Below are 25,891 nucleotides of genomic sequence, written 5' to 3'. Positions count from 1 at the left end.
AATAAATCTCTATTTGTAAGAGAGGGGGATTGTTTATAAAGGAAAGGAAAAAGAAACTGGAGAGTTTTGCATTGTTTTGGTGTTTTTTTTTCTTTTTGTATTTATGCAGAGCATTTTAGGGTTTCAGTCTCAACAAAACACTAGTAAAACAAAGAATCTAGTAAAATATTTGTGCATGTACTGCTAAACAATTCTAGCAATTTTATTAAGCAATACCTTTATTAGTTTTTAATATTCTTAACAGACTGGAACAAAACATTTTATCCAAAACAAAATATGCATACTGTACGCATGTCGCAGGGTTAAGCATGATGCAGAAGATAGAATCTGAACAAAAACAAATGCCCTGGGGTGTTTAATAGCTCTAAAGTTAACAACTAAATTTTGTTCACTAAGAGGACCTTGTCTATGGATTTCCTTCATCTCTCAGCCACACAGCAAACTTACCCGAAGTGCACTTCCCAAGTGTAGTTAGAGAATAGGAAGGAATGTGAAGTGTCTTTTTAAAATTATTTGTTTTGTTTGTTTGTTTTGTAAAAACAGCCCTTATTGACTTTTCCTTCCACTGGCCCTACTGTAAACCCATACAAGCCTTTTTTGGAAAGCAAATTCATATACACTCAGCAGGTGAAATGTTCCCACAAAGGAAAAAATAATACAAACAGTGATTGGACTTATTTTTCTCAGCCGCCTAGAGCTTGCTGGAGTGAGGACGCTTCGCACGGTAGTAAAAATGGCTGATCGGTTGATTGTTTTCAAAAGGAGAGTTTCCTCTGTGATAACGCAGCGCTGTATACATTTTATACCTGGAGGAAACTGGAACCCTATGCAGGGGTGGTACTGGGATAAATGGTACATATTCTGTATACTAGATCCCTTCCACCACGATAACGGAGGAACAGAAGTCTGGATTTGTGTTCTTGGTCTCTGCTCCCATCAGTTGGAGGCAAGCGCCCTGTGTTCAAGGGGGGCTGCGTGCTGGCCTTGGGCCACAGGCCGCTCCTATCTGCCCCGCCAGGAAGAAAGAACTGGGGATGGGCACGGGAGCGACTTATTTCACGGGAGCATGTTTCACTCTGTTAGTATGTTTTTTTTTTTTTTTTTCTTTTCCCACATAAAACCTGTGAGCTGCCTGACTCTCTGAATGCACTGTTGGATCATCCAGAGGGACCACTAGGCCCTGGCTCCCTCTGCTCGGGCTTGTGCGAGACACACACCCACCATGCGAGACACAGACAGAAGCAAGCGGATGTTGTCTGCTTGGGGACAGAAGGCGAGGGCCAGCAGGGCCTGCAGGGCGTGGCGTCCATGGGTTGGAAGGAGGCTTAGGGAATTTTTTTATTTTTTTGTTTTCTGTTTTTGTCCTTTTTTTGTTGATTTTTTAATTCTTTTTTGTTGTTTTTTTGTTTGTTTTTGTTTTTTGTTTTTTTGTATTTGTTTTTTATTTTTTTGCTACACCGTGAGGTTATAGCGGTCATTCCTCTATTAGAAACTGACAGGACGTAGACAGAAGTATCTGATGGACACACAATGACTAGAAATAGATAGAGAGACAGTGGAGACTTAAGTTCAACCACAAAGAAATTCTGCATTAACAAGTGCAGAAAAATGAAATAAAATCAAATAAACGGAAAATAAATCCAAACCAAACCGAAAGAAAAGGAAAAAAAAGGAAATAACAACAACAACAAAATAAAAACCTCCAAACGTTAAAACACAGTGTATAAAATGGTGTGAGAAACTGAGTCACTGGCAGCCTCTTAGTCGGTAAAAAGCTGCGGCTGTGTCCGTGTTGGGAATCGGGCCCATCTTGTTGAATGTTACCCACAGGTCTTGCGGGAAGTCCGAGGGTAAAGCACCCGGGTGGGTTCAGTTCCCCGGGCAGCAGCGGGTGCACATCCCGGGTGGGTCACCAATGCTCTGCGCGCAAAAGCGTGCACCTGTCCAGCCCGGCGCCGGGCACTCGCGCCCCGCGCCCCGGCTGTGCTCAGTCCTCCCGGGTGGAGTTGTCCTCGAGTGTGGGGAGGCCGCCCAGGCCCAGCCCCGTGGAGTTCTGCGCTGCGGAGGCTGTGAGCACTGTGTGAAGGAGGATGAGGACGAGAACACACAGCTTCAGCCGGGCGGGGCACAGTCTCGTGGCCGAGGACACTGTGAGCGATGTCCTGGCACAGGAGTCTCTTCTATCCACGGTCCCTTTGGGTGGGGGTGCAGATTGCTCCTGGCTCCTGATGTCACAGCATTCGGGTTCATCATTGGTTAGGAAGGTTTCGTAGAGCCCTGGGGGAGGAAGAGCAGAGAGGTTAGATGCCAAGGATGTGGAGGACCAGAGGGGTGGGGGGAAATGCAGGGGACAGTCTCATCCCAGGTGTCCTTCCGCCTTCAGGATTGTCCTCCCAAAGTGTGGTAAAGTGTGCTTTGGGGTTCCCGCGTGGGAACAGGGTGTGCTGGGTGTTGGCAACATTCTCAGATTGACAATCAGAGCTTCTGGTTCCAGATGGACCTGGAGACCAAGTTTACTCAGCCACCATTCAACCCTTAACAGGAAGGAAATCACCAACCTAATCCATGCATCACCACCACCTAGCCCTGCTGAGTGAAAGGCCAGTGGGTCAGATGTCAAGCCCTGAAAGACTTGTTTGCCCACAGTTTCCCTCCGTGGACCTCATTCTGTCCGTGACCCTAAGAGACTAAGGGCATCTACGCATCTAATGGGAAGCAAGTCCCCATTGGCTACACGGTAGATGACCCAAGTCTTGTTGCACTAGTAAGTCGGTGTGGACCCCGCACTCAGAAGTTTTGGCTCTTTCGCTAGTATTTCCATCTATCCTGCAATCTGCAACTTCCCACCAACTGCTCTGATCTCCTCTCCCTCTTTTTTTTCTAGCTGTTCCTTCCTCTGAAAATACACACTGCAATTTAATCTGCATTTTGGAAGATCTTAGACAAGAGAGGTGTCGCAGAATTAAGCGACTTTTTTTTTTTCACGTAAAATGCTTAGCTCGGTGACTAACAAATATATCGATAGTTTTGGCTAATATTAATCATCGTGATTAGTCACGGCATTTCACCTTTTCACCATGGCATTGCGCCCACCTCGTGGAATCCAAGCCGTTTTCCTCACTGCCCTCACAGCTCCATGTACGACAGACTCGGAAGCTCTCCGTGTGGGTCTTCCTTCCACTGATTTCCTTGATGTGGGCCCTCATCTCACTTATACCTCAAGAGGGGATGAGAGGTGATTTCTTGCTTGAGGTCACACTGACAATGGTTTACTCTTCCACACGGCCTTCCCCTCCCCTTCAATCACGGTTGCCCATTTTCAAGTCAACTTCCACACCCAACTATCACCCCGAAAGTGGGGACTGAACATCTGCACCATCACTTCCCCACTGCATATCAGAATACCTCGACAAAACACACAGTTAAAGGGCACTGACTGTATACTGAGCACATCTATTCATTTAAGGACAAAGACGCTTTTCAATAGATTATGCTTCAATATGTGTATAGTGATGCTTACAATAGGCATTTCTTCTTAGGCATTCAAAGGTAAACTTCACCTTCGCCTAGGAAGAATATGGAAAAAAAACTGAATTAATGAGATCTGCAGCTCCGACATTTTTACCGTATAATTTCTTTCTTACATCTCAGTGATAGACCAGTCACTTACTGAAGTAGACATGGACCGTACCAGATTCTACAATGAGAAGAGGTTGTAAAAAGCAACACAAATAAGCCCCCAAAGATGCTTTGATCAGCACTTTAAAACACCAAGCATTGAAACATTTTTCCCAAGGTCACGAAAATGAGAAGTTCTCCCGATGTTACTCCGAAGTTGGGTTCTAATGTAAACTAACACCATTATAGACCAAATAACACAGTTAATATGGGCCCATAAGTCCTTGTTTGGGATTTCCATACCTCTACTTTCTCTTTTGCCCTCTTTCTTGACAATATCACTGGGAGCCACGTACACCTTAAAGTTCCAATCACTCCATTGGGCATTTTAGTGAAGGAGAACAGAATTCCTGAAGGAGAAATTCCAAGTACTTGCTTCTCAAGGGCAACATTGGCCATCTTCCAGACCCAGGAAAGGAGCAGCGGACCCAAGCCTTTGCTCCTACTGCCCTCTGCTTTAACCCGAGCTATTATTTCTTTATGACCAGCCCTGTAGATTAGGTCTACACACACAGATTCATCTATAGCAGATGTGCCACGGACCCATCCTGGAAAAGACAATGGCTCTCCACTCATTTTCCTGGAGGTTCCCATGCTTGTGACTTAACAACCACTTGGAAAATTAAGCAGCATTCTTTTGCTGGTCATTTGAGAAGAAAACATATGTGTTAGTCACACATTTAATGAGCAAATGCAATAATATTAATACAAGAGTAGCAATTGTGTGTTTTATGGGGTATCAAGCAGCGCTTCAATACATGTATGTGTTGCACCAGGTTCAGATTAGGTCATTTATCATTCCTTTATGGAAAATATTTCAAACCTTTTCTTCTAACTTGTTGTCAGTTGGCAGCCACCCCACTGTAGAATATCATACCAGGACATAGTCCCGTTTGCAGTTTGGCACCCTCTTATCATTTACCCTCCACCTGCACTGGGTAAGCTCCCTTCTGTTCACAAGACTGACTCTTTCTGAGCCACACAGGAGTGACAATACCTATCTTCAGCACCAGACTTACTTCATTGAACATGATCTTGTCTGCTTCTATTCATGCTGCTGAAATGGCAGGATTTCCTTCGTTTCTTATGGTGAAATGGTGTTCATGTGCACACATATTCATACATATATTCAAATGTCTAACTCACATTCTCCATCAGTTGGACACTTGCCCTGTTTTTTCTTGGCCACTGTGAATAGTGTTGAGTGGAATCTGAGTGTGATGGCACCTTTGGTTGACAGAACTTTCAAAAAAAATACTTATTTTTAAGTACTGTGGTGGGGGGGGTGTTGGTTCATAGGATGCATGCTTAGCTTTGTGAGGCTTTGAGTTTGAGCCCAACAACCATTCCCCAAAGAACATAAACCTTATTATATAGTTATTTTAGATATTATCTTAGCACAAGAAGGCCAGATATCTAAATGAAATCTTTAGATATGTGAGGTCATCTTCCATTATATCTGACATCTACCATTTGAGATTTTTGCATCTAGAAAGTTCAATATTTGAATAGTTTTAAAGACTTCAAAATAGTGGCTGAAATTTCTAATTGTAAAAGCTTAAAAAATACTATAAATAATGTGAAATTAACTAAATCTGACTCCACTACCACTACCATCATCATCATCATCACACCATCATCATTATTATCAAATCATAACATCACCCATCATCACATCATCATCATGACATCATAATCATTATCATATTGTTATCATGACATCATCATCATTAAATTATCATGATCACTATCATCATGACAGCATCATCACATTCTCATCATCACATCACCACCATGTCATCATTATCATCACATCATCGCGACATCATCATCATAATCATTACATCATCATAGCTATGACATCATCATTGTTATCATTATCACATTACCATCACATCATTACATCATCATTATTACATTATTATCAATATCATCATCATAAAGGGGGAAAAGATACTACTGAACAATCTACATTTTAATGAAGGTAGAAACACACAGAATGAATATAATTTGTAGATTTCATTTATAAAGCATTTGAATGAGCTCATGCTTTACATTTTCTTCTACATTTGATTTTCTAGTGTTTCATATTTTGCATGTTTATTACAAGTAGGAGTATACAGAGTCAGTCTGATAATATGTAGCACAAGGTCATGGGTGTCTGCAGGGAAACAGGTTTTCCTTGACAGGGCTGTTGCACAGATGGGCTCGCAGCAAGTGGGACACAGGTGGACTCCCAGCGGGTGGGACATGGGTGAGCTCACAGTGGGTGAGACACAGATGGGCTCATAGTGATGGGACCTCCACAGTATGAAGCCACTCTAAATCCTAACACAGGGGGAGGTGAGGCTGGTGCAGTCCCACCCCATATAAGAGGGATTGGCCACTGAAAGCCGCTGGGTTCATCAGTGCCACCTGTGAGAGGCTGCCCCTGCTCCCATGGATGCCCCTGCTCCTGTGGATGACCCTGCTCCCATGGATGCCCCTGCTCCTGTGGATGCCCCTGCTCCCATGGATGCCCCTGCTCCTGTGGATGACCCTGCTCCCATGGATGCCCACATTAGTCTCTAACCCAGCTCAGTGGGTTTAAAAAGACAGCACACAGGAAGTGAGTGAGTCAGGAGTATGGGGCAAACAAAAGGGGAGATAATTGGGTGAATTTAATAAAATTCTATCGAATCAAAATACATAATATTCAAGCAGGAAATTCTCAAACAATAAAAAATTTAAAAAGAAAAACAAAATGGCTAATGTGGCAGAATTTCTAAACTTTATGAATATAATTTCTTAAAAGTAATTATATTTATGTCTTATTTTCTGATGATTGGTGCATAGCGGTGGTTTTCTGTTGTTGGGATAGTTCCATTTAAAATTGGCTTGTGTTGTAGAAAGGTTTTTATTTACCGGTTTCAAACCCTAAATTTATCCACATTATCCCCTTGCTGTTAATTGTCCCCTTGTTGTGTTGTTTCTGTTCTTCTGTCTTGTCCTTGGTGAGACTTGAAGTGCTTCCTTAATTTTCATTGTGTTATAAAAAATGAACTCTCACCCTTACCATGTGTTATTCTTTTCCTAACGCAGTAATTTCCAAATTCATGTTGTTTTAATTTGTTTGATGTATTTTAAAAAATACACTTGTCATCCATGTAAACATCTATTTGTATTAATTACAATGGTTTTTCCTGGTGAAGTCCGGTCTTCATATGTTTGGCATGTGTAGTGTTACTGAACCCCTTTATCAAGTGCTAGCATGATCACATGATCTACAGTCATGATTAGCATCTGTCTAGGTAAACTTTCGTCTGGTCAGAAAGCTACCATCTGAGGAATATGTAGCTTAGAGATGCCCCTGATTAGTTTTCTCTCTGTATTTTATGCATGCATATGCATTTATAAATATTGTAATATGTTGGTCCCCTATGTATTTTTCTGTCTTGTGAGCAGGTACAAAAATTCATCCACATGTATGTTTCCCGGGATATTCACTACCAACCAAAAAGACCGGTACTCCGACAGTACGACTATGTTACCTTTGTTGAGGTTTTTGTCTCATGATTCTTCCTGTGACTTTGAGTACACTTTGTTTACTATGAATGTGTCCTCTAAAACCCTTAGCACATGTGCCCTTGGTTCTTATTTTACTTCCTATACTCTCCCTGTATTTTTCTATGTATTGTGCTCCATACCTCGGAGTTTCACACTGACTGAAGAACTTAGATCCCTTTCTGTTTGCCAGGTCGGCACTGCTCTCTGCCCTCATCACCATGCGGCATTTTAATATTTTATTCACCATTCTCTCTTCCATAATTTACTGTGCGAGCATACTGAAAGATACATTTTTCATAACTTTAGAAATGCATGCTGTTATTATTTTATTAGACCCTTACCGTCAATTGTTGAATTAAAGAGAATAACCAATGACTGAGCTGACAAGGATTCCTCGACTGAGACATTGTCTGACCGTGCAGCCCAGCCTGGTCTGGATGCCAAGGTTCTCCTGCCTCAGCCTGCCCGATGGGAGGACAGGTGAGCGTGGCTACATTACTTGTTTCAAATCTGTTTATTTCCTATTATCAGCACTTTATGAACACCCTTTGAGTAATTTTAATGGCATTCACACATCACTTATATGCCATAATTTCTGCTTAGTTCTGGACTTAGAGATGACTTTGGACCCAACATTAGCAGCAGTGTTGCAGGCAGAGACACAGTCAGACCCCATCCCTGAGCTCCCCTGGCAGAAGCCCTGGGCTCTGCTGCAGTCTTCACTTCAAATCCACTGGACTGTCTTATCTGCCCTTGTCCGTTTCACTTGCTATTCTTAAACGTCTCAGTTTTAATAACGAACCACGTTCCAGACTTCGTTACTCCTATGAATGCAGCACATCTTTAAGTTTTTAATTTAGATTCAGTAGAATTTAGAGAATTTATCTAAAAGGTAAAATGTTGGCTCTGACTCGTTAGTTTGAGCCAGGAGTCACACTAACATTTAAAAGCAATGACACACTCTTTACTAAGACATTATTTTGGCCGTTATAAAATTCCTAACTTAATGTTTCAGAAAATAGCTTTGAAAATTGGTATTTTGACATTAATATTTCATGTTTACTACAACAGTCATCTACATTAATGTCACCAATTCCTTTTAGGCTGCTGAAGTATTTAAATTATACATTCTTCTTACAAAAAGTAAAAAAAAATAAAATCTACGGATGATTTGCTAGTTTTCAGGGGCCATTTTATAAGTGAGAAAGAAAACAATCTAACATGAGTTTCATCTTCACTGTATTGGCCATATGAGAAAAATGTTAGATTTTGGATATTTAAATGTTTATCATTTGGAATTATGTCTTTATAAGCAAGGTCAAATGCTAGTAAAGAAGTTATGCATTGAAAGTGGGCTGATTCAGGGGAGGGAGACAAGGGCAGGTGAGTCAGCTCCATAATGCTGAAAAAATAAAAGTGGTATCACCACACACAGCTGTGTTAGCAGGGCTGACTTTTCCCTAGTTGGCCTTGGGGAGAACGCTCGCTACCCTTCCCTTCCACCTTAGCACGCTAAGCACACAGCAAGGCAAAACTGTCCACAAGAGAGAAGTAAAGATGTCGTCAATGAGAGAAGGGACTGAGGCAAACTGAGATGGTTGAATTCTTGGAATCAGAAAATACCTGGGCACAGCCTGATAGCAGAAGGAAAAGCAAACACAGCCAGACTTTCGGACTAGCAGCTTCCTCGACTTCCAGGAATTCCACCAGCCACAGATGGGAATATTGGGAGACTACTTCATCTGTGTTGAAAGTGTACAAACATTTTCCCGAATATTGTTCCCCCAAACAATACAGTGTGACTTTGCATGAGACTAGGTATGGCCACTCTTTGGAGATGACGTCAGTAGAGGGCAGGCTAAGCACGGGACACGTGGGAAGGTTGCTCCCTCGAGTTCCATACAGGCTTGAGCAGCCACGGGTGCGGGGAGTCCTGGGCCTTATCCCTGTATGGAATGAGACTGAACTTGCATCAGAAAGAAATGGGACGCACCCTCTTAAGAAAGTCCCACACAGACCAGATTGCCCGGAGGCCACGGAGAGCCGAGTGTGCGCTGCACATTAGATTATCTATAGATTGCTTCTAAAATGTAAATGGTACTCAATGAAATTAAAATCAAAGATCCACATTAGAAAGGCAGAAAAGTTTATACAGAGATTTCACTCATTCATTAAGACCATAGCGAAGTTCAAGAATAAACTGGGCATTGGAACAACGCCTGTGAAGCTAAGCAGAGGATTTTCTCAGCCAGCGTTCTCAGGTTTTCCAACATTTTACCAGAACAAAGACAGTACGCAGCGAGAGAGGTGCAGTCTAAACAGAAACCGGTGTGTGCTGCTAAATATCACATTTCACATTCTTATTTTCCCCAGAGTCGTCACGCCAATGTTTTTTAATTATGAAAAATGTATTCGAGAAAACAGAAAAAAATATTGGGCCAAGAGAATGTATACCCACCAAATACATCATTTATTTCTTCGACCCATCCATAATGACTCTTTGATGGGCTGCCCAGGACTGCTTGATGATATGGAAAAAAAAACCACAAAGGTTCCTGAAGAAGTGAGCATGTGTACTAAACGTTGGAGTCACGTGGGCCACCTGGAAGGGCTCCTATCCTTCCGTGCTCTGCTAAGTGACCCTCTACTCCATGACCAGAGGCCCCCGGCAGAGACAATGACAGTCACCGAGGAAGGGAAGAAAAATGGCCTTTCCTTTCTCTTCCGCGGTTATGGCAGAAGGTTCATGTAGAACGCTGCTTCCTTCTCAGACTGCCTTGCACCCACGCATTCCAGGAGGCCTGGAAGACTTTGCATTTATCTGAAGACGTTCCTGCGTCTTCTTGCTGTGCGTTCTGGACCCTGAGGAGGGTAGTCACCCTTTGCGAGAGCGTTGCCTGTTGCGTTCTGTTTCTTTTTATTCTCTTCCATTTTCTCTGGCAAATGGCACGTATCACATATTGTAAATCAGTTTGGCCCACAGTGCTTTTTAAACTGGAATTTCCCCAACGCGAGGACTCTGCGAAGGAAATATTCTTGAAAACAGGAAACCGTAGGAAGAATCGCGCAGCTGCTGCGGCTCAAACAGGGAGCTGTGATGGAAGAGACAGCTTTGCTGATGCTTTGATCCATCCCCGTGCTTACTGGCGGGCAACATTTCCTGCCTTGTTTTCTGAAAGAAAACCAGACTCTCCGTGTAACCACAGAACACACCCACACCTCCTCCAGGTCTGCACACACTCAGTCACACACTGACACACGGTCATTGTTCCATGACATTCAAATACCTTGTAAATAGGCTTGGGTTTCAGATACTTGCTTTATTGAGTAAGAGAAATTATTTTCATCATCTCTTTCAGTTTTTGAAATGTTAAACGTTTAAAATAAACAATTGAGATTTTAAGAAACGAATGCTAAAGCTTAAGTCAGTTAGACCCTAACTTGGAAAAATTATCCCACTTGGGATCTATTAAAATAAAATACATTATAGTAGTTTATAGGCTAAGCCAAAAAAAAAAAACCCAAACAAAACAGAGTCAATACGTCAGTACCAGTCAGGCCTAATGCTGCAGTACGATGACAGCCTAGTGTGTGTGAGTGTAAAGTCCTGGGCTTGTTCCCGGTGCTGCCAAAACCAAAGAAGAAAATAGAGCCAATATATAATTTAACCAGAACAACAATAACAAAAACAAACTCTAGAGTAATTAGCTGCCCTTTTCAAATTTGAATTGATTTGGCTCCTAGTAGTTTTTTTTCCCACTTATTTATTTATTTAGATGTATATGAGGTGTTTTTTTTTCCCTGCCTGTACATCTATGATAACATATATGTTCCTGGAGCCCTCCTAAGCCAGGAAAGGGCACAGGATCTCCCCTGAAATGGAGCGATTGACATGTTGGGAGCCATCACGTGGATGTTGGGAATTGAACTCCGATGTGGGAGTCCCCTCTGTGTGCTGTGATTGGCATTAATGAAAAAAGAAATTGCCTTGGCCTGTTGTTAGGGCAGAACTTAGGTAGGCAGGGAGGACTGGAGTAAATGCTGGGAGAAAGAAGGGTGGAACCAGGGTTGCCTTGACTCTGCCACTGGAGATAGGCATGCTGAAATTTTGATGGTAGGCCACGACCTCGTGGTGTTATACAGATTAACAGAAATAGGTTAAAATAGGATGTAAGAGTTAGCCAATAAGAAGCTAGAGCTAATGGGCCAAGCAGTGATTTAATTAATACAGTTTCTATGTGATTATTTTGGTTTTGAGTGGCCGGGACTAACAGGCGGTTTCTTGCAACAGAACTCAGGCACTCTGGAAGAACAGCCAGTGCTCCTGCTGATGAGCCGTCTCTCGTCAGTCTGACATCCTGCAGCTTTAACACTTATAGTGGTGCTTTTGAGCGAAAATGTCATAAGATAAGACAGTATTTCCAGAGAAGAATCAAAAAAAAAAATCTTTGGAAGTGTTGCATATTTGCCGTGATGGAGGGCTGATTTCTTGGAAAAGGCTCTTACTCAAGCATCCTTCCCTGGAAACTGAAGTTGCTGTCTGAGTCACACGTTCTCCACCGAGGGGCTGGGGGCATTTATTTCAGATTCTGGCAGGCCAGTAGCCACCTGGAACATCTCAGCTGGAATACTAATTCTCACCCCCTTAATGACAGTGCAAGGAAGAGTAATGGCACCAATGATGTTTCACATCCATAGACATCTGACCTCACCTTCCTGCTTCCTGCCCAAATACTTTCATTAAGGTCTTGTCTAGGAGATCACTCAGGACATAGGACCTACAAAGCTTTAGCACGAAGTAGTGGGAAAAGCTCACTAACTGGCCAAAGGCCGAAATTAAAATGATAGTTCTATATCAGGAAATCGTTATTCTTAAAAATTAATACCCACTATCCCTTTACAAGTCTTAATTGAGAATCAGATTATCTGTCCTTTCAAACAACAAATCAAACCGTTCCTAAAATAACTTCAGTAACTGTCTTTCTCCAGAATGCTCCCCAGTAAACGCAAACAAACATCAAAAACCCCAGGAAATTCTAGAAGTTCTATATACCTGGTAAACATGCTTAGGTGATGTTGAAGACAGATAGAGAGAGGGGGTGGGGACAGGGCAGGAGAGAGATGCTTACTCGTTGAATTAAGAACCAGACATTAAGCCAGGCATGGTGTCACATGTCTGTAACTCCAGCACTAAGAGGCTGAGGTAGGAGTATTCCCAACAGTTTGAAAATGTTACATAGTGAGTCCCTGTGTAAAGAAAAGTATAGGTGTGTGTGTGTGTGTGTGTGTGTGTGTGTGTGTGTGTGTGTGTAAAGAATTAGGCATCAAGAGATAATGTGAAAAATAAGAAGAAACCATGTAAAACACTCATATATAAGAAACTGAATACACGTGATAGGATGGAAATGTTGCTTTATGATTGAGAGACGTAGCTGGTCAAGTCCACGTGGGAGGAAGCTGCTTGTGAGGTAGGGGGGATTTGTCGGCTTTCTGAGATCCTGGGAGTAGCCATCAAGGAGTGGAAGATTTTTATGCTTTTGTCCTTCTTCAATTCAAAGAATTTATGTTAAGTAGAAAAATAAATGCCTCGGTCTAAGTAGGCACACATACTCACCAAAGCACTTACATACAGTGAGAAATGAAAGGGGAAGTCCACAATGAACACAAAGACGTGTGCTGTGCCTGTACCTGATGCACTTCTACACACGCATTAAATTCCGCTAAAGAATCACATTCTGAGATTCAGATGTGACCCATAGTGACGTGTGTTAATGACACATGGGAGAAAAGACACTCTGCCTTTAGGTGGTTGTCCTGGATGGTTTATTTCAAGTTGACACAGGTAGAGTCACCTGGAAGGACAGAAACTCAAGGGGTCATGGAGAGAAGCTGAGGCTGGTCACTGTGTGGCCAGGTTGGAGTCCCTGAAGAGAGCCCTGGAGAGAGTAAGCTGAAATTTCAGTGAGGTTGCAGCAAGGAACCCCAGCATCTTTAGAGATGCTCAGTACCCTGGGATGACCACCAAGACCAGCAGCAGCTGTGGACAGGAGCCAGCTGGAGCCTGGAGGACAAGCTGTGTGTGCTGCAGAGGGCAGAGCTGGAGAAGTGACCCGAGCCCTTCGGAGGAGACCAGGAGCTTGCTGAGTGGATCCCAGACATTGGACATTGAGCTATTTATACTTTTGCAGTTCGGTTTTGCTTTGATCCGATTGAAAATGGTGTGCTCTGGTTCTCTCTTGAAGAAAACATTGATTGGTTTTTATTTTATAGGAGCCCATAGTTGAGAGTTTGAATTTTTAAAGAGATTTTAGGATTTAAAAGACACTTTGGATTTAAAAGGAGATTGAATTTTGAAATGTTTGAAATGGCAAAGACTGTGGGGCCCTCGAAGCTTGTAAAATGTTTTATATTGTGATATTGATGCTAATGTGTGATCTTGGGGACTCAGCGGTGATACGTTCGTTTGTCAAGGTGTCAAGGATTAGTCCTCCTAAAAGCTTTGTGTCAACTTGGCACAAGCGCGAGTCATCTGAAAGGAGGGAACTTTAATTGAGAAAATGCCTTTATAAGACCCAGCTGTGGGGCATTTTCTTAATTAGTGATTGGTGGGGGAGGGCCCAGCCCACTGTAGGTGGTGCCATCCCTGGACCGTGGCCCTGGGTTCTATAAGAAAGCAGGCTGAGCAAGCCATGAAGAGCAAGCCAGTAAGCAGCACCCCTCCGCGGCATTAGCTCCTGCTTTTTTGAGTTTTTGTTCCGACTTCTTTTAAATCATGAACTAAGATATAGAAGTGTAAGCCGAATGAGCCTTTTCCTCCTCAGCTTGTTTTTGGTCACGGTCTTTCATCACAGCCATAGAAACGCTAACTAATACTGTGGGAGACCCTGCCTAGCACAGCGGCTTCATGCAGTTTTGTTTGTTTTCCACTCACCATCCAGGCTCTGAATTCTGGGCCTGGAGAGAGGTCCAATTGATAAAGTCCTTTCCTTACAAACACAGTGATTAGAGTTTGACTCCCAGAAACTATGTAAAAGGCTATGTGTGTTGACAGACTCTGTAACCAGAGAGCTTGGGACATGGAGATGGGAGGATACCCAGGGAACCCTGGCCAGCCAGTTTAGTCTACTGGTAAACCTCAGACTAGAGAGAAACTCTATCTCAAACATTCATGATGGCTAGCACCTGGGGAATGACACTTGAGATTGTTCTATGGCCTCCATAGGCATGCATATACACTTGAGTGTGTGTCTGCACAGACGTGCAAGCATGTGCACACATACACGGAAGAGGGGAAGAACTGAATTCTGCCGACTGCTTTAAAGAATGGGAAACTCACTGAGTGGTGGTGGCACACATCTTTAATCCCAGCATTTGGGAGGGAGAGGCAGGCAGATCTCTGAGTGTGAGGATAGCCAGGGCTTCACAGAGAAACCTTGTCTCAAAAAACAAAACAATAACAAAAGGGAAACTCCTCTAAGTGCTCCTAAAAACCCATCAGCACACTCTTCAATTTTACCCAGGGAATAATTTTGTTAAGCTTCTGTGTTGTGAACAAATCTTTTTATATACTGTGAAGATGTGTCACTCAGATTGGTTTAACAAAAAGCTGAATGACCAATAGCTAGGCAAGATTTACAGGGTAGAGAGGATGCCGGGAGGAAGAAGGTGGAGACCACGCTAGAGGATGCAGAGCAAGCAACATGGGCATTATAAAGTAAAGGCCACCAAATCACATAAAAGAGCATAGATTGAGAGACAAGGGCTAATTTAAGTTCTAAGAGGTAGCAAGAAACAAGCCTAAACTACCGACTGAGCTTTCCTAATTAATACATTTCTGCATCCTTACCGGGGAGCCAGTGGTCCCAACAAAATGTCCGACTACACTTCTGAGCTATCACACTATACAAAAATATCATTATGGTGCTCTAATACTAGACATTTTCAGAAAAATCTTATCAAATATGTGAAAATCCAGGAGAAAAGAGGCAAAGTATACTTCAAAACCAGAGAAAGAAAATCATGATGAAGAAAAGAATGTTGACACATTTGTTTGTACAAATCACGTCCAACTACAGCAATCATTTCATTACCAAAGCAGGAAGACAGTTTATAACCCTCTGGAGTCAAATCAGTAGCTAATTGAAAGGGTGTCAGGTACTCCAGTTCCCGTGGCAACAGCAAGCCCTAAAGAGCAAAGAATGACTGCCAACCGAGCATAAGACTTGTAACATCTACAGTTGGCTTTCAGATAAACTTGAAAAAGCAAGTTAATTTCTATTCTTAAGTTTTCTTGTTTTGCTGAATTTAATGCCTTTACCATCATAGTAGAGTAAAAAGTCCAAAAAGCCACTGAGTCCCTGTTCTCTCAAGGTAGTGATTTCACTTTTGCAGTATTACCCTCAGTGAGCCCACCCCATCCTAGACACCCCGATTCCCTACAGTGCATGCAACCAATAGCAAACCTACCTGTTGTAGCTGGACCATTGGCTACTCTGACCTCTCAGCTCTGCAGTTCTTGATTACTGTCATTATGGGGTTACCTTTGCTTCTGTTTGTGTTAATTGATGATGCTCATGATTTCAAATAATTGAGACTCCTTCATGGGTAGATTGTTCTCTATTGACAGTGGAACGGACAGAGGTAGAAAGGATCTCCATGGTAAGGATTAGGACTGAGAATCTGAGGTTTGGGGAAGGGGTGTCACTTTACCTAGAGTCTTTGCTTTGTAAGTCCCAGAGGTGTAGGGTTTTAGGAGATTGCGTCTTCTTTATATGACAGAAATTGGTTTCCATGAAATCCTAAAAATATGGCCACCTAAACAAGACTGGCAAGCCAACATGGATGGGGATCTCACAAGGCCCCACCCCTAGATGAAGAGCTATGATAAATGAATGGAGGCTGATAAACAGAGACTCAGTGCTTCCTTAGGGAGGAATACCACAGTAGGTTGTCCAATCCCCGGTGGTCAGCAATAAATGTCCATATATCAAGATCAGCAATAAATGTCCATATATCAATACTGAATTGACTCAGCAGGATGCACACTATGCACACACACACACACACACACACACACACATGACTCTCCCTCTCTCTCTGTATGTATACATATAACAAAATAATCATTTAAGGGGTTAGAGACACAGAAGGAGTAGAGGAAGGGATATAAATGATATAAATAAAATATTATATGTAAAATTCTGAAAAAATAATTAAAATGCATGTAAATAGAATGGATTCAGGGAAAGTAAAATAAAAACAATATATTCTACAAAACCACCAAACTATAATTCCTTTCAGAACCACAGGAGAAGCCTAAGAAATATGTAGGCAGTCTAAAATGATGGGAGACCATTTCCAAATGGAAAGCAAAGCATGCTAGAGGTAAGAACCTCGTGGGCTTCCCATGGTGACCCACACTCATGCATACAGAGAGCGCTGCTCAGACTTAGTGGATGGAGCACTCAAGGAAAAGGAAGAGGAGGGGGGAGGAGGAAGAGATAAGGGTAGGGAAGGAGGGCAATTCTGGGCAAGCTTGAAGGGAAAATGGAGTGAGTGAACATAACCCCGTGTCATTGCAGACATGTATCAAGTTCTCAGGCTAGATGAAAACATAGTAAGAATCTGGGTGGCTCGATTGCCTTCTCTTTTCCTTTCTTTTTTCTCCCACTTTTCTGCCTTCAAAAAGCTATTGTTCCTTAGAGAAGATTTGGTTCTGAGCAATCCTCAGTATAATGCTGGGAGTGGTGAGCTTTTCAGGACTATTCGCTACGGTCTCATTCTTCACTGAAGGGTTCTCAAACTCAAGGCTAAAATATTCTGATGTCTGACAAGTGGGTCTCCAGATACCACACACACACACACACACACACACAGAATTCTGCAGATTTACTGGGGTGTTAAATTCCATAAAAAGACGTTTATGGAATTTCGGAGATCACGTTATTACCCAGCTTAAAGAGATCTGCAATGTCTATGTCCTGTGTTTAGCAACACAAGTCATTCTGGTCTCATTGCTGTTGTCTCTGCCCTAGAGCTAAGATATCATTGCCTCTCTAATCGCATTGTTGTTCCATGCCCTCTAATCTGGCTGAATTTTTGAAGTCTGTAATTTTTTTTCTCATGTAGAGGGTAGAATTTACTTTGGAGTAAGCCACGTTGAATATCTGTTTTATTTCAAAGCTGCAAGCCCATTACTCACCGACTTATCAGTGGGGGCTTACATCACAGCTATGGACTTCCCCATCTTCTGGCTGGAAGAACGGGAGGTTGTTGTGTCTCATCTGGGACTGAGCACAAGGAGGCAGTGCCATCTGAATCATTCCTTCAGGCTCCAGGCCTTTGGTCTTGGCATGTTACAGGCTGTCTTCACACTGTTTGCCCACCGTGTGTGGTGTGTGTGTGTGTGTGTGTGTGTGTGTGTGTGTGCCCAAATCTCCCCCCTTTCTAAAACATACTTAACTTCTGAACATCGCCTGCTAAGACTCATACTAAAGCCCTCACTTCTAATGTCTCCAAGTGCGATCATCTGTGGAGCTGTCTTTCTTTTGGGACAGTGAGTTTCCTGCTGTTGTCTCACCTACGCTGAACTCACGCCCCTTTTTGTGTTTGATTTTTATATGATTCTCCTTAGTTCAGAGGATTTATGCACCCTACACACAAACACACACACACACAAACACACACATATAGTTGTTTGTTTTGTCAGGCTGAAATTTTAACTCAAGGTCTAAGATTTAAGGCTAATTTTAAAACCAACATTTCCTCCTTCATTTACCTAGAATCTGTGTGAAATGTAGCAATTTAAATTGCAGGTGTATATAAATGATACAGTCATCATCATTTCTTCATTTATGCCCCAGCAATGCTTGAACATGCATGGGTAGCCCGTTTATGGTGGTTCATCAATGGGAATGATATATTAGAATGTAATAAAAGTGTTAGTTATATGTTGTTATAATTATTATTTTATATGAGCGTTATAATGCATAGAAAAATGACAGTTAGAGTCATAGCCATATTTATTGACACACATAAGAAGCTTTGCCTGGTTTTTGATGACAAGAATATAGCTATGTGCTCGTGTGTGTGTGTGCGTGTGTGTGTGTGTGTCCAGGAGTGGGGGATATAGGAGTGAGAGCCATCAAGTGCTCAAGAGACAGAGGGTGAAATCTGAAAAATCTTGCTCTCCATCTGGCTGGCAGAGCTAGACATCTGACCACAAGCTTTTCCAGGAACAGAGAGCTAGACAGTCTTGGTCTTTATTTAACCAAATTAAGGAAAAAAGTAAGAAAAAGAAAAGACAGAAATGGGGGGAAGAGGTCTATGCTGCAAAATACTTGTAGCATCCATCTTTGCTGTGATGTGTGGTGTGAGGAGCCAGGGGGGTGTTTGTGAGTGGTACCAAACCTGCAAGGGAGAGGTGGCAGCCATGGGCTTCTAGTTCTGTGAGCTTGTCAAACAACAGAGACATTCTTCATGAGCTAATGCCAGGGTAGCTAACTGGCAGTTCCTGTCCCATTTAATGACATGAATGCTGGACCAATAACTGTTAACTATTTGCTTTGCAGTAATAGACTTGGAAAAGCTATAACAGACTAGGGAAGGAGTTTTAAACTTTTTCCATCTTTGATCCCCCCTCATTCTAGACATTTCAAGATTGTGAACTATTGGTAATAGTTGATAATAGTCATCAAGAAATTTGTTTTCTGATTCTTCTTTAGCAAACACTGAATTTTGCTAGTCATAGAAGATGAAAACCAGTGAGCATGCTAGTGAGATGGATGTGCTTACTTATTTTTGAATCTTGAGTGAATGTTTCAAGCTGCAGGATGCAGCGTCTTCAACATTTTCCAAAGCTGATCAATATTTTGATTTAACAGTCACAATGCTGAAAATGCCACTTTGCAGAAATCTTTGGTACAAAGAAACAGAGCCATGTTTAAGACCATTTCAGAAGTGGATGGAAATTCCACCCTAATCCGAAGTTGAAACTCTTTTGGCAAGTTTTATGAAACTGAAGTCAGTAACTCAAACAGCGATTTGTGCGATCAAGTGTTCTGAAACAAGGCAACCCTAAATATACCTAACTTAGAGGTTTGTATGTTGAGAAATGATGGCAGAACATAGTTATTCTTTCTTTTCTGTAACTAAACCATCCTGGCCCCATAAGAGCAGAAAAAGTCATACAATAAGGACATCAAAAATCACAGTATACAACAGTCACTGATGTGAGTCTGGATTTTCGGCAGCTCTTGTCGATGCTACTCAGTGGAGGGTGTGAACCTACTGTGTGCTCACTGACATTACAACAGGACTCTGGGGAGCCTTGACAGAAACACCGAGAATTCACTTCACACTCACTTTTGAATTATTTATGGGTGAATGCAGTCGGAAACCTTTTACTGTTGCTGATTTTTTATGATCCCGAATTCGGCAATGCATCCCACAGTTTAAGAAGTGGTGCGGTGGCCAGACTTGTTCTGATGGTGGTTGAGTCTATAATGGTGAGGGAGAAGAGCTGTTGTGGTCAAGCAAGTTCAGTTGGCAGCAGCTACAGAGCAGGGGTTGATTGACCCTTCATAAAGACGTCTCAAGTGCAGGTGAAACAGACAGCTGGGCCAAGGGATTGCCGTCCTCCTGTTCTGATCGACCTGGCTTTGCTAAATTTTCTTACCTAATCTGGAATTCCACATATTCGACAGACCAGCCCGACAGAGCTAGCTCCTGCTAGAGTCCCCTCATGAGTGCACATGGATCAAGAAACAGAGACTGTTAGCTCCTTGACCGGTTCAAAGACAGTTGAGTCGTGATGTCAGGAAAGCCTCCTAAAGGGTACCAACCAGTGTTCTCCATGCATGCCCCTGCATTGCTCCGAATGCAGCGTTGGTGACCCAGAGCAGTGACTTCTGGAACCTGTGATTCAGCTTGGATTCCTCATGGGACTAGCTCAACACCAGTCCCCACCAGTGCTCCGGCCTCAAATTCCTCAGCTCTCCTGGTCCATGCCGGTTAACATCTTGTCTTAGATCCAGCAAGCTGTAGGATGCGAAGCAGAAGGTTCGCTGGAGACGTGTCAGAATTTCCCCAAAGCTGTGGAGAGCAGCAGGTTTGTGGAGGATAGCACCCTTCCACCCACAAACCGGGAACGATGGGAGTGTGCCCACAAGCTCTTTCAGGCTCTCTGTCAGCACCCAGGATGGATCTCAGGCCGTGCTCCCCACTTTTCACCCAGACAAGTGGGAAATCCCCAGCCTCTCCAGCAGGTCAGTCATCTCCCTGCAACCCTCAGACAGGACTGAGGGTGTGTGTCTGTCTGAGGGGGAACCTTCTGTCTGAGTATTCATTCTGTGGACTTAGTGACATTCAGTGATTGTACAAAGAAGGGAGACTTACAGTCGGGATGTATTTCCATGGCCTCTGGAGACTCTAGTCATACTAAATTCTGTTCCCCATGACAGGAACCCTTGCCAGAGGCAGACGCTTGATGGTAGAGAACAAAAGCAACTGGGGGTAGGAAGGATCCAAACTGGGGTACAGAACACCTGCAAATATCAGGTTCTACAGGTCGGAGTTCGAACTGAAGGAAGGTGATCTTACATGCTGCACATTTAATTTTGTGGCCTGTTATCTTTTCTCTGTATTTTATTCTGGCGAAACTAATCTCTTTAAATTTGTCTCTTGACTTCAAGGATCATAAAATTACTGAGCTTTATTTATTTATTTTTTGCCTGTTATAAATAACTGAACTTTCCTTGACCCCACTCCACCCAAAGAATTGAATTCGGAAAAAAAAATACTTGAACATACACACATACAGTTTAAATGTGGAAATAGAAAGTGGTTGAGACATCGATATGAAAATATATAGAAAGCCTGTTTCTCTACTACAATACCATGATGCGAACACGTTTAAAAATATTTTTAAAGACTCCACTCCTTTCTAATCTTGATCACATGTGTGTGTGAGAGAGGCAGAGGAAGAGAGAGACAGAGTCAGAGACAGAAAGACAAAGACACAGAGATAGACTCACACACACACACACACACACAGAGAGAGAGAGAGAGAGAGAGAGAGAGAGAGAGAGAGAGAGAGAGAGAGAGAGAGAGAGAGAGAGAGAGGAGAAAGAGATTGAGAGATTATTGCCTTTTCCTGTGTGCCAATTTCAGATGCCCTGCAGTAGCGCATACCCGCCGCGAGGCTGCGCCATCCACCGCCTCAGCTAATCCACTCAGCAAGGCAGGAACAAAAGCATCCTACGGTGTTTTCCCCAGAGGCAGAAACATAACCCTATCCTTGTCACAGCTAAAAGAATGGGATGCAGAATTTACACGGAATTCTCAAAATATGTTTTATCTTCGTTGTCAGTAACCCCCAACGGACCAACTTCTACTTTTGTTCTTGCGAATTTGGAGCAGCAAATGACATCAGGCCTACTTTATCCATCAATCAAAGGGTAATTTCCCATGTTTGTTACCATGGCACCCACAGCTGTGGCACACTCTACCGTTTCTATCTCCTTAATCTCAGCTCCCTATTACTGGTAAGCAATCGAGGATTGCTCTAGGAGCCCTGGAACGGTGAGGGGGGCCTGAGAGGGAAATACCATAATTACTACGGTGAAGGCTGGGTGGTGAGACCTTGGTCACCGCCCCTGCTCTGCATAAGGAGACCCTCACAGGGCAGCGAGTGATGGGGCCTGCAGCGGAACTAACCGCGAGGGACCGCGACTCAACCACCCCGGCACTGACTGACAGTCTGCCCTGACAACACCCGGAACTTCTCCCTAATTAGCTCTCAAATGCTCCTCCTACCACGTCACTTCTATTCCTCAATGGAAAAACCAAGAGGCATCTCAGTTTATCGCCCCCCTTTCTCCGAAGCAGAACTAAGCACAGGCAGAAGCCCTTTTTGCCATCGCGGTCTGTGGCCAGAACACGTAGAGGCATGAGCTCGGCTCCCGAGTCAGATGCTCTAGCACCGTGGACAGTTGGCTCAACTCTCTTTAATAGGTCTCCGGCTTAATAAGGGTCAGGTTATTCTACTGATGATCCCAACACTGCATCTGAGCGCTACAGTTCAGGGAAGGCACGGGTAAGTTTTGTAAGGAAGATGCCCCAGGGCTGGGGACGAGGCTCAGACGGCCATGCATGTTTCAAGTTCTGCGTTTGATCCCCAGTGCTTTGGAAATCAGGCAGAGCACTGGGTTCCTGTCACTTAAGTCCTTGGGAGATTGAGGTAGGAGGATTAGGCATTTGAGATCAATCACCCTCAGTTACAGAAGGAGTTAGAGTTAGCCTGGGCTCCATGAGACCATACCTCAAGCACAAAAACAAAGGAAGCAATGTGCTGGAATGTTGAATTTAACTCTAAATTAATTCAACGATGAATTGACCTTCATGGTTGTTTTGAGAAAAGTTGTGATTTGAAACTACCAACATTATACCAGCCCTGGGCCTGAGCTATACCGTGTTTGTGATTAAAGGAGTCAGAAGCATCCACCCGTGTCTAAGGGAACTAACGGACCCCACTGAAGTCTGGGTTACCACACCCCTGGACAGAACCGGTCCCTCTGCAGCACCCAGCAGGGGCCACATGTGGTTCTCAGTGTTATGGAGGAGTTCTCTACCTGAGAGAAGCCAAAAGCAAGCCACTTTCACTAAATCTGTGGAACTTGAAGAAATTCCAGCATTCCTTTTCCCCTTTCCTTTTTCTTTTCATTTTTAGTTATTTGAAAATTTTGCTAACATATTCTGATCACATCAGCTCCCTCCACTAGCTCCTCTCAAACATTTCTCCTCCTACCCACCCAGCTTTCGGTTCTCTCTCTCTCTCTCTCTCTCTCTCTCTCTCTCTCTCCCAATCTAGGTCAATTTCTGTTGCCCATAGATTCTCTGGTGTATAGTTTCCCCCTGGAGTATGATCCAGGGGACACACTCTAAAGGAAACTGTCCCTCACTCTCCTAGCAGCAATCAACCACCAATAGTCACTCACCCAGGGGAGGGACTCTGGGTCCACCTCCTCTCAGCATGCACCACTTTTGCTTGGTTTGAGCACGACATTTCTTGTGCACGATGTGACGAAAGTGAGCTACTATGTACAGCTTCCATCCTCTGTCCCCTCACCTCCAACACATTCTTTCCCAAAAATCGTGTATTTTCTCTGGTTCTTAAGATCCTTCTGTCTCTTTTGCTGTCATCCCAAGCCCTGGAAGGAGGGGATGTGATGTGGATGTCACATTTAGGGCTGAGGTCTCCCTGGTCTCTTGTTCTCTACACCTCCACCAGTTGTTAGCCACCGTCTACTGCAAGTGACAGCTTTTCTGGAGAGGGCTGAGAGACGCACGAATGTGCGGCTCTGTGGATCACTCGTTAGAACTCAAATACATGTCTGTTTATCAAAGTGATAGCACTAGGTTCTCCCCAGGTCTACGACCTGTCTGGTCTCTGGCTCTTAGATTAATAACAGCATCAGGTTTGAGCATCATCTTGTGAACGGATCTTAGCGCAGTGGCTCGCTACCTTCCCAACGCTGCAACCCCTTAATGCGGTTCCTCACACTGTGCTGGCCCCAACCCATAACACTGTGTCTGCTGCTACTTCATAACTGGGATGTTGCTACTGTTATGAATTGTAATGTAAATATCTAAAGTGTGATCCCCAAAGGGGTCACAACCCATAGATTGTGAACCATTGACTTAGAATCTTGCAAAACTTAATGATAAATGACCTTATTCACTTGATGTGGGAGGTCCTTCTGTCTATGTGTTGCTTTTGTTGGTTAATGAATAAAGCTGCTTTGGCCTCTGGCAGGGCAGAATATATATATATATATATATATATATATATATATATATATATAGAGAGAGAGAGAGAGAGAGAGAGAGAGAGAGAATAGGCAGAGTCAACGAGACACCATGTAGCTGTTGAGGGGAAGGACAAGCTGGGACCTTACCAGTAGGTCACAGCCTCAGGGCAATACACAGATTAATAGAAATGGGTTAATTTAAGATGTGAAAGTTACTTAATAAGAAGCCTGAGCTAATAGATCAAACAGTGTTGGAATTAATATAGCTTTCATGTGATTATTCGGGTCAGGGCGGCCGGGATACAAACGAGCAGCCCCTGTTCACATACACCACTTCGTTTTCACAAGTCGCAATGAAGGAGCAACTGTCCTGACTTCGATGGTGGGCTTTTGTTGTTATTTTGTGTTATTTTATAGACTGTTAAGTGCTTGCTGTGGGCTCTGTGCTGTATGTGTGCCTGTGTGCCTACCGTGAGAAGCCAACCAGGTGGCCTTGGCATACCAGTAGCCACGGTAAAGAGGTTACACCTGACTTCTTTTTTGAGCCCACTCCCTCCTAACTTTACAAGAATTTTCATTCACTGCACGGAGAGGAGTATGGCTGGTTCACACACACTTCAAGGTGTGTGTGGGTCTGTGTGGATCTTCAACAAATAACTTAGAAAGCATTTATGCGGCAGTTGGGCAGAGAGCGCTGAGCTCCAGCAGACCCTGCTCTTCCAGAAGCAAATCCAGCCTGGGCGCTGTGAGCTTCAGTAGAGGTCTGCCTGGCTGTCTTGATTTTCCAAAAGTGGAGTCTGGTTTTGGTCATACATGGAACTCTACACATCTGGCTAGGAAACAAGGAGGAGCATCCATGTGTTAGCATAAGGTCTCTCAGCGACTCTGCAGCCTCAGGTGGGGGTGACAGTTGCCAGTGATCAGCCTGGACACAGAGTTTCTGTCAAAGCCTTGTTCCACCCCAGAAGAGAGCCACAATTCTTCCTGTTGTGTGAGCTCACAGTGTTTCAGTGCTGTGCCTGGGAAGCTAACTGTAGCATTCTGAGCTTGGTGATGTAAGGGTCCCAAGGCTGACAGAAAGCAAACAGCAGAGCGGCCTCTGAGCGCTCAGTGCCAAACAACTCCAAAGACCTCCAAGGAGCCGGCGTTCTTCTAGGCCAGTGAGAGATTTCTCTGTTACCTTTCCTTAGAGATGCCACTGCAGCTACAAACCAGAAGAGTTTACAAAACCCCAAACAACTAAAAAGGCAAGCTGTACACAAGACCTTTTGGTGCAGAAGATACCTGTGACTGCCTTTGCAACCCAATAGCTTGGAAATGTCCAGAGCAAAGAACTCTCCACACGTGAATAGAGACGGGAGATGATAGGTCAACACATGAACCCTGTACCTTCTCTGGGCTTTCGTCTCCATGAGCTCCTGGTGAAATCTGCTGAGCAGACCAGGGGAGGGTTGCATGATATGAGGGAAGGAGCTAAGGTACAGCCTGTCACAGAGGGAGGGGTTGCATGATGTGAAGGAAGGAGCTAAGATACAGCCTGTCACAAAGGGTCAGACGCCACAAGCACCCCTCGGACAAGAATTTTAGAATACAAGATTTCATTTTTATGGGCATTATGGAAAGTTCTATGGGAAAGTCAATATAAATTAAAGCCTATTTCTGCTGAATTTTTCCACTGAGAAAACAAGATTTTCCCCTCTTCTTCTTGTTTCTTACTCTTTTTCTCTCCTCCTTTTTCCCTTCCCTTTTCTCCTTCTTCATCTTCCTCCTCCCTCTCCCTGAACCACTCTCTCTCTCTTGCCTGTTACTACCAAGCTTGTGTGCTCCCTCATCCACATCCTCTCAGCATGTGCAGAGGC

General features: G+C 43.5%; 1 protein-coding gene across 2 annotated transcripts in view; it reads right to left on the bottom strand.

The window, feature by feature from the left end:
- Positions 1 to 200: 200 nt before the first annotated feature.
- Positions 201 to 25,891, bottom strand: part of Nalf1 (NALCN channel auxiliary factor 1) — a 476,868-nt gene continuing 451,177 nt past the window's right edge. The window contains exons 3-4 of one of the 2 annotated variants that reach the window (XM_048456277.3): positions 3,521 to 3,566; positions 2,137 to 2,277 (exon numbers count right to left, since the gene is read on the bottom strand). In XM_048456277.3, coding sequence (XP_048312234.1) covers positions 3,544 to 3,566 — 23 coding nt within the window. In that variant the 3' untranslated portion in view covers positions 2,137 to 2,277; positions 3,521 to 3,543. Of the gene's footprint in view, positions 2,278 to 3,520; positions 3,567 to 25,891 lie in introns of both variants that reach the window. The other variant, XM_048456276.3, reaches the window with a different exon arrangement.

This window comes from Myodes glareolus, chromosome 23 (genome assembly GCF_982192425.1).
Source record: "Myodes glareolus chromosome 23, mMyoGla1.1, whole genome shotgun sequence".
NCBI lineage: Eukaryota > Metazoa > Chordata > Mammalia > Rodentia > Cricetidae > Myodes > Myodes glareolus.
The sequence above is the reverse complement of the archived record's forward strand: the minus strand, read 5'-3'. Positions and strand labels throughout refer to the sequence as shown.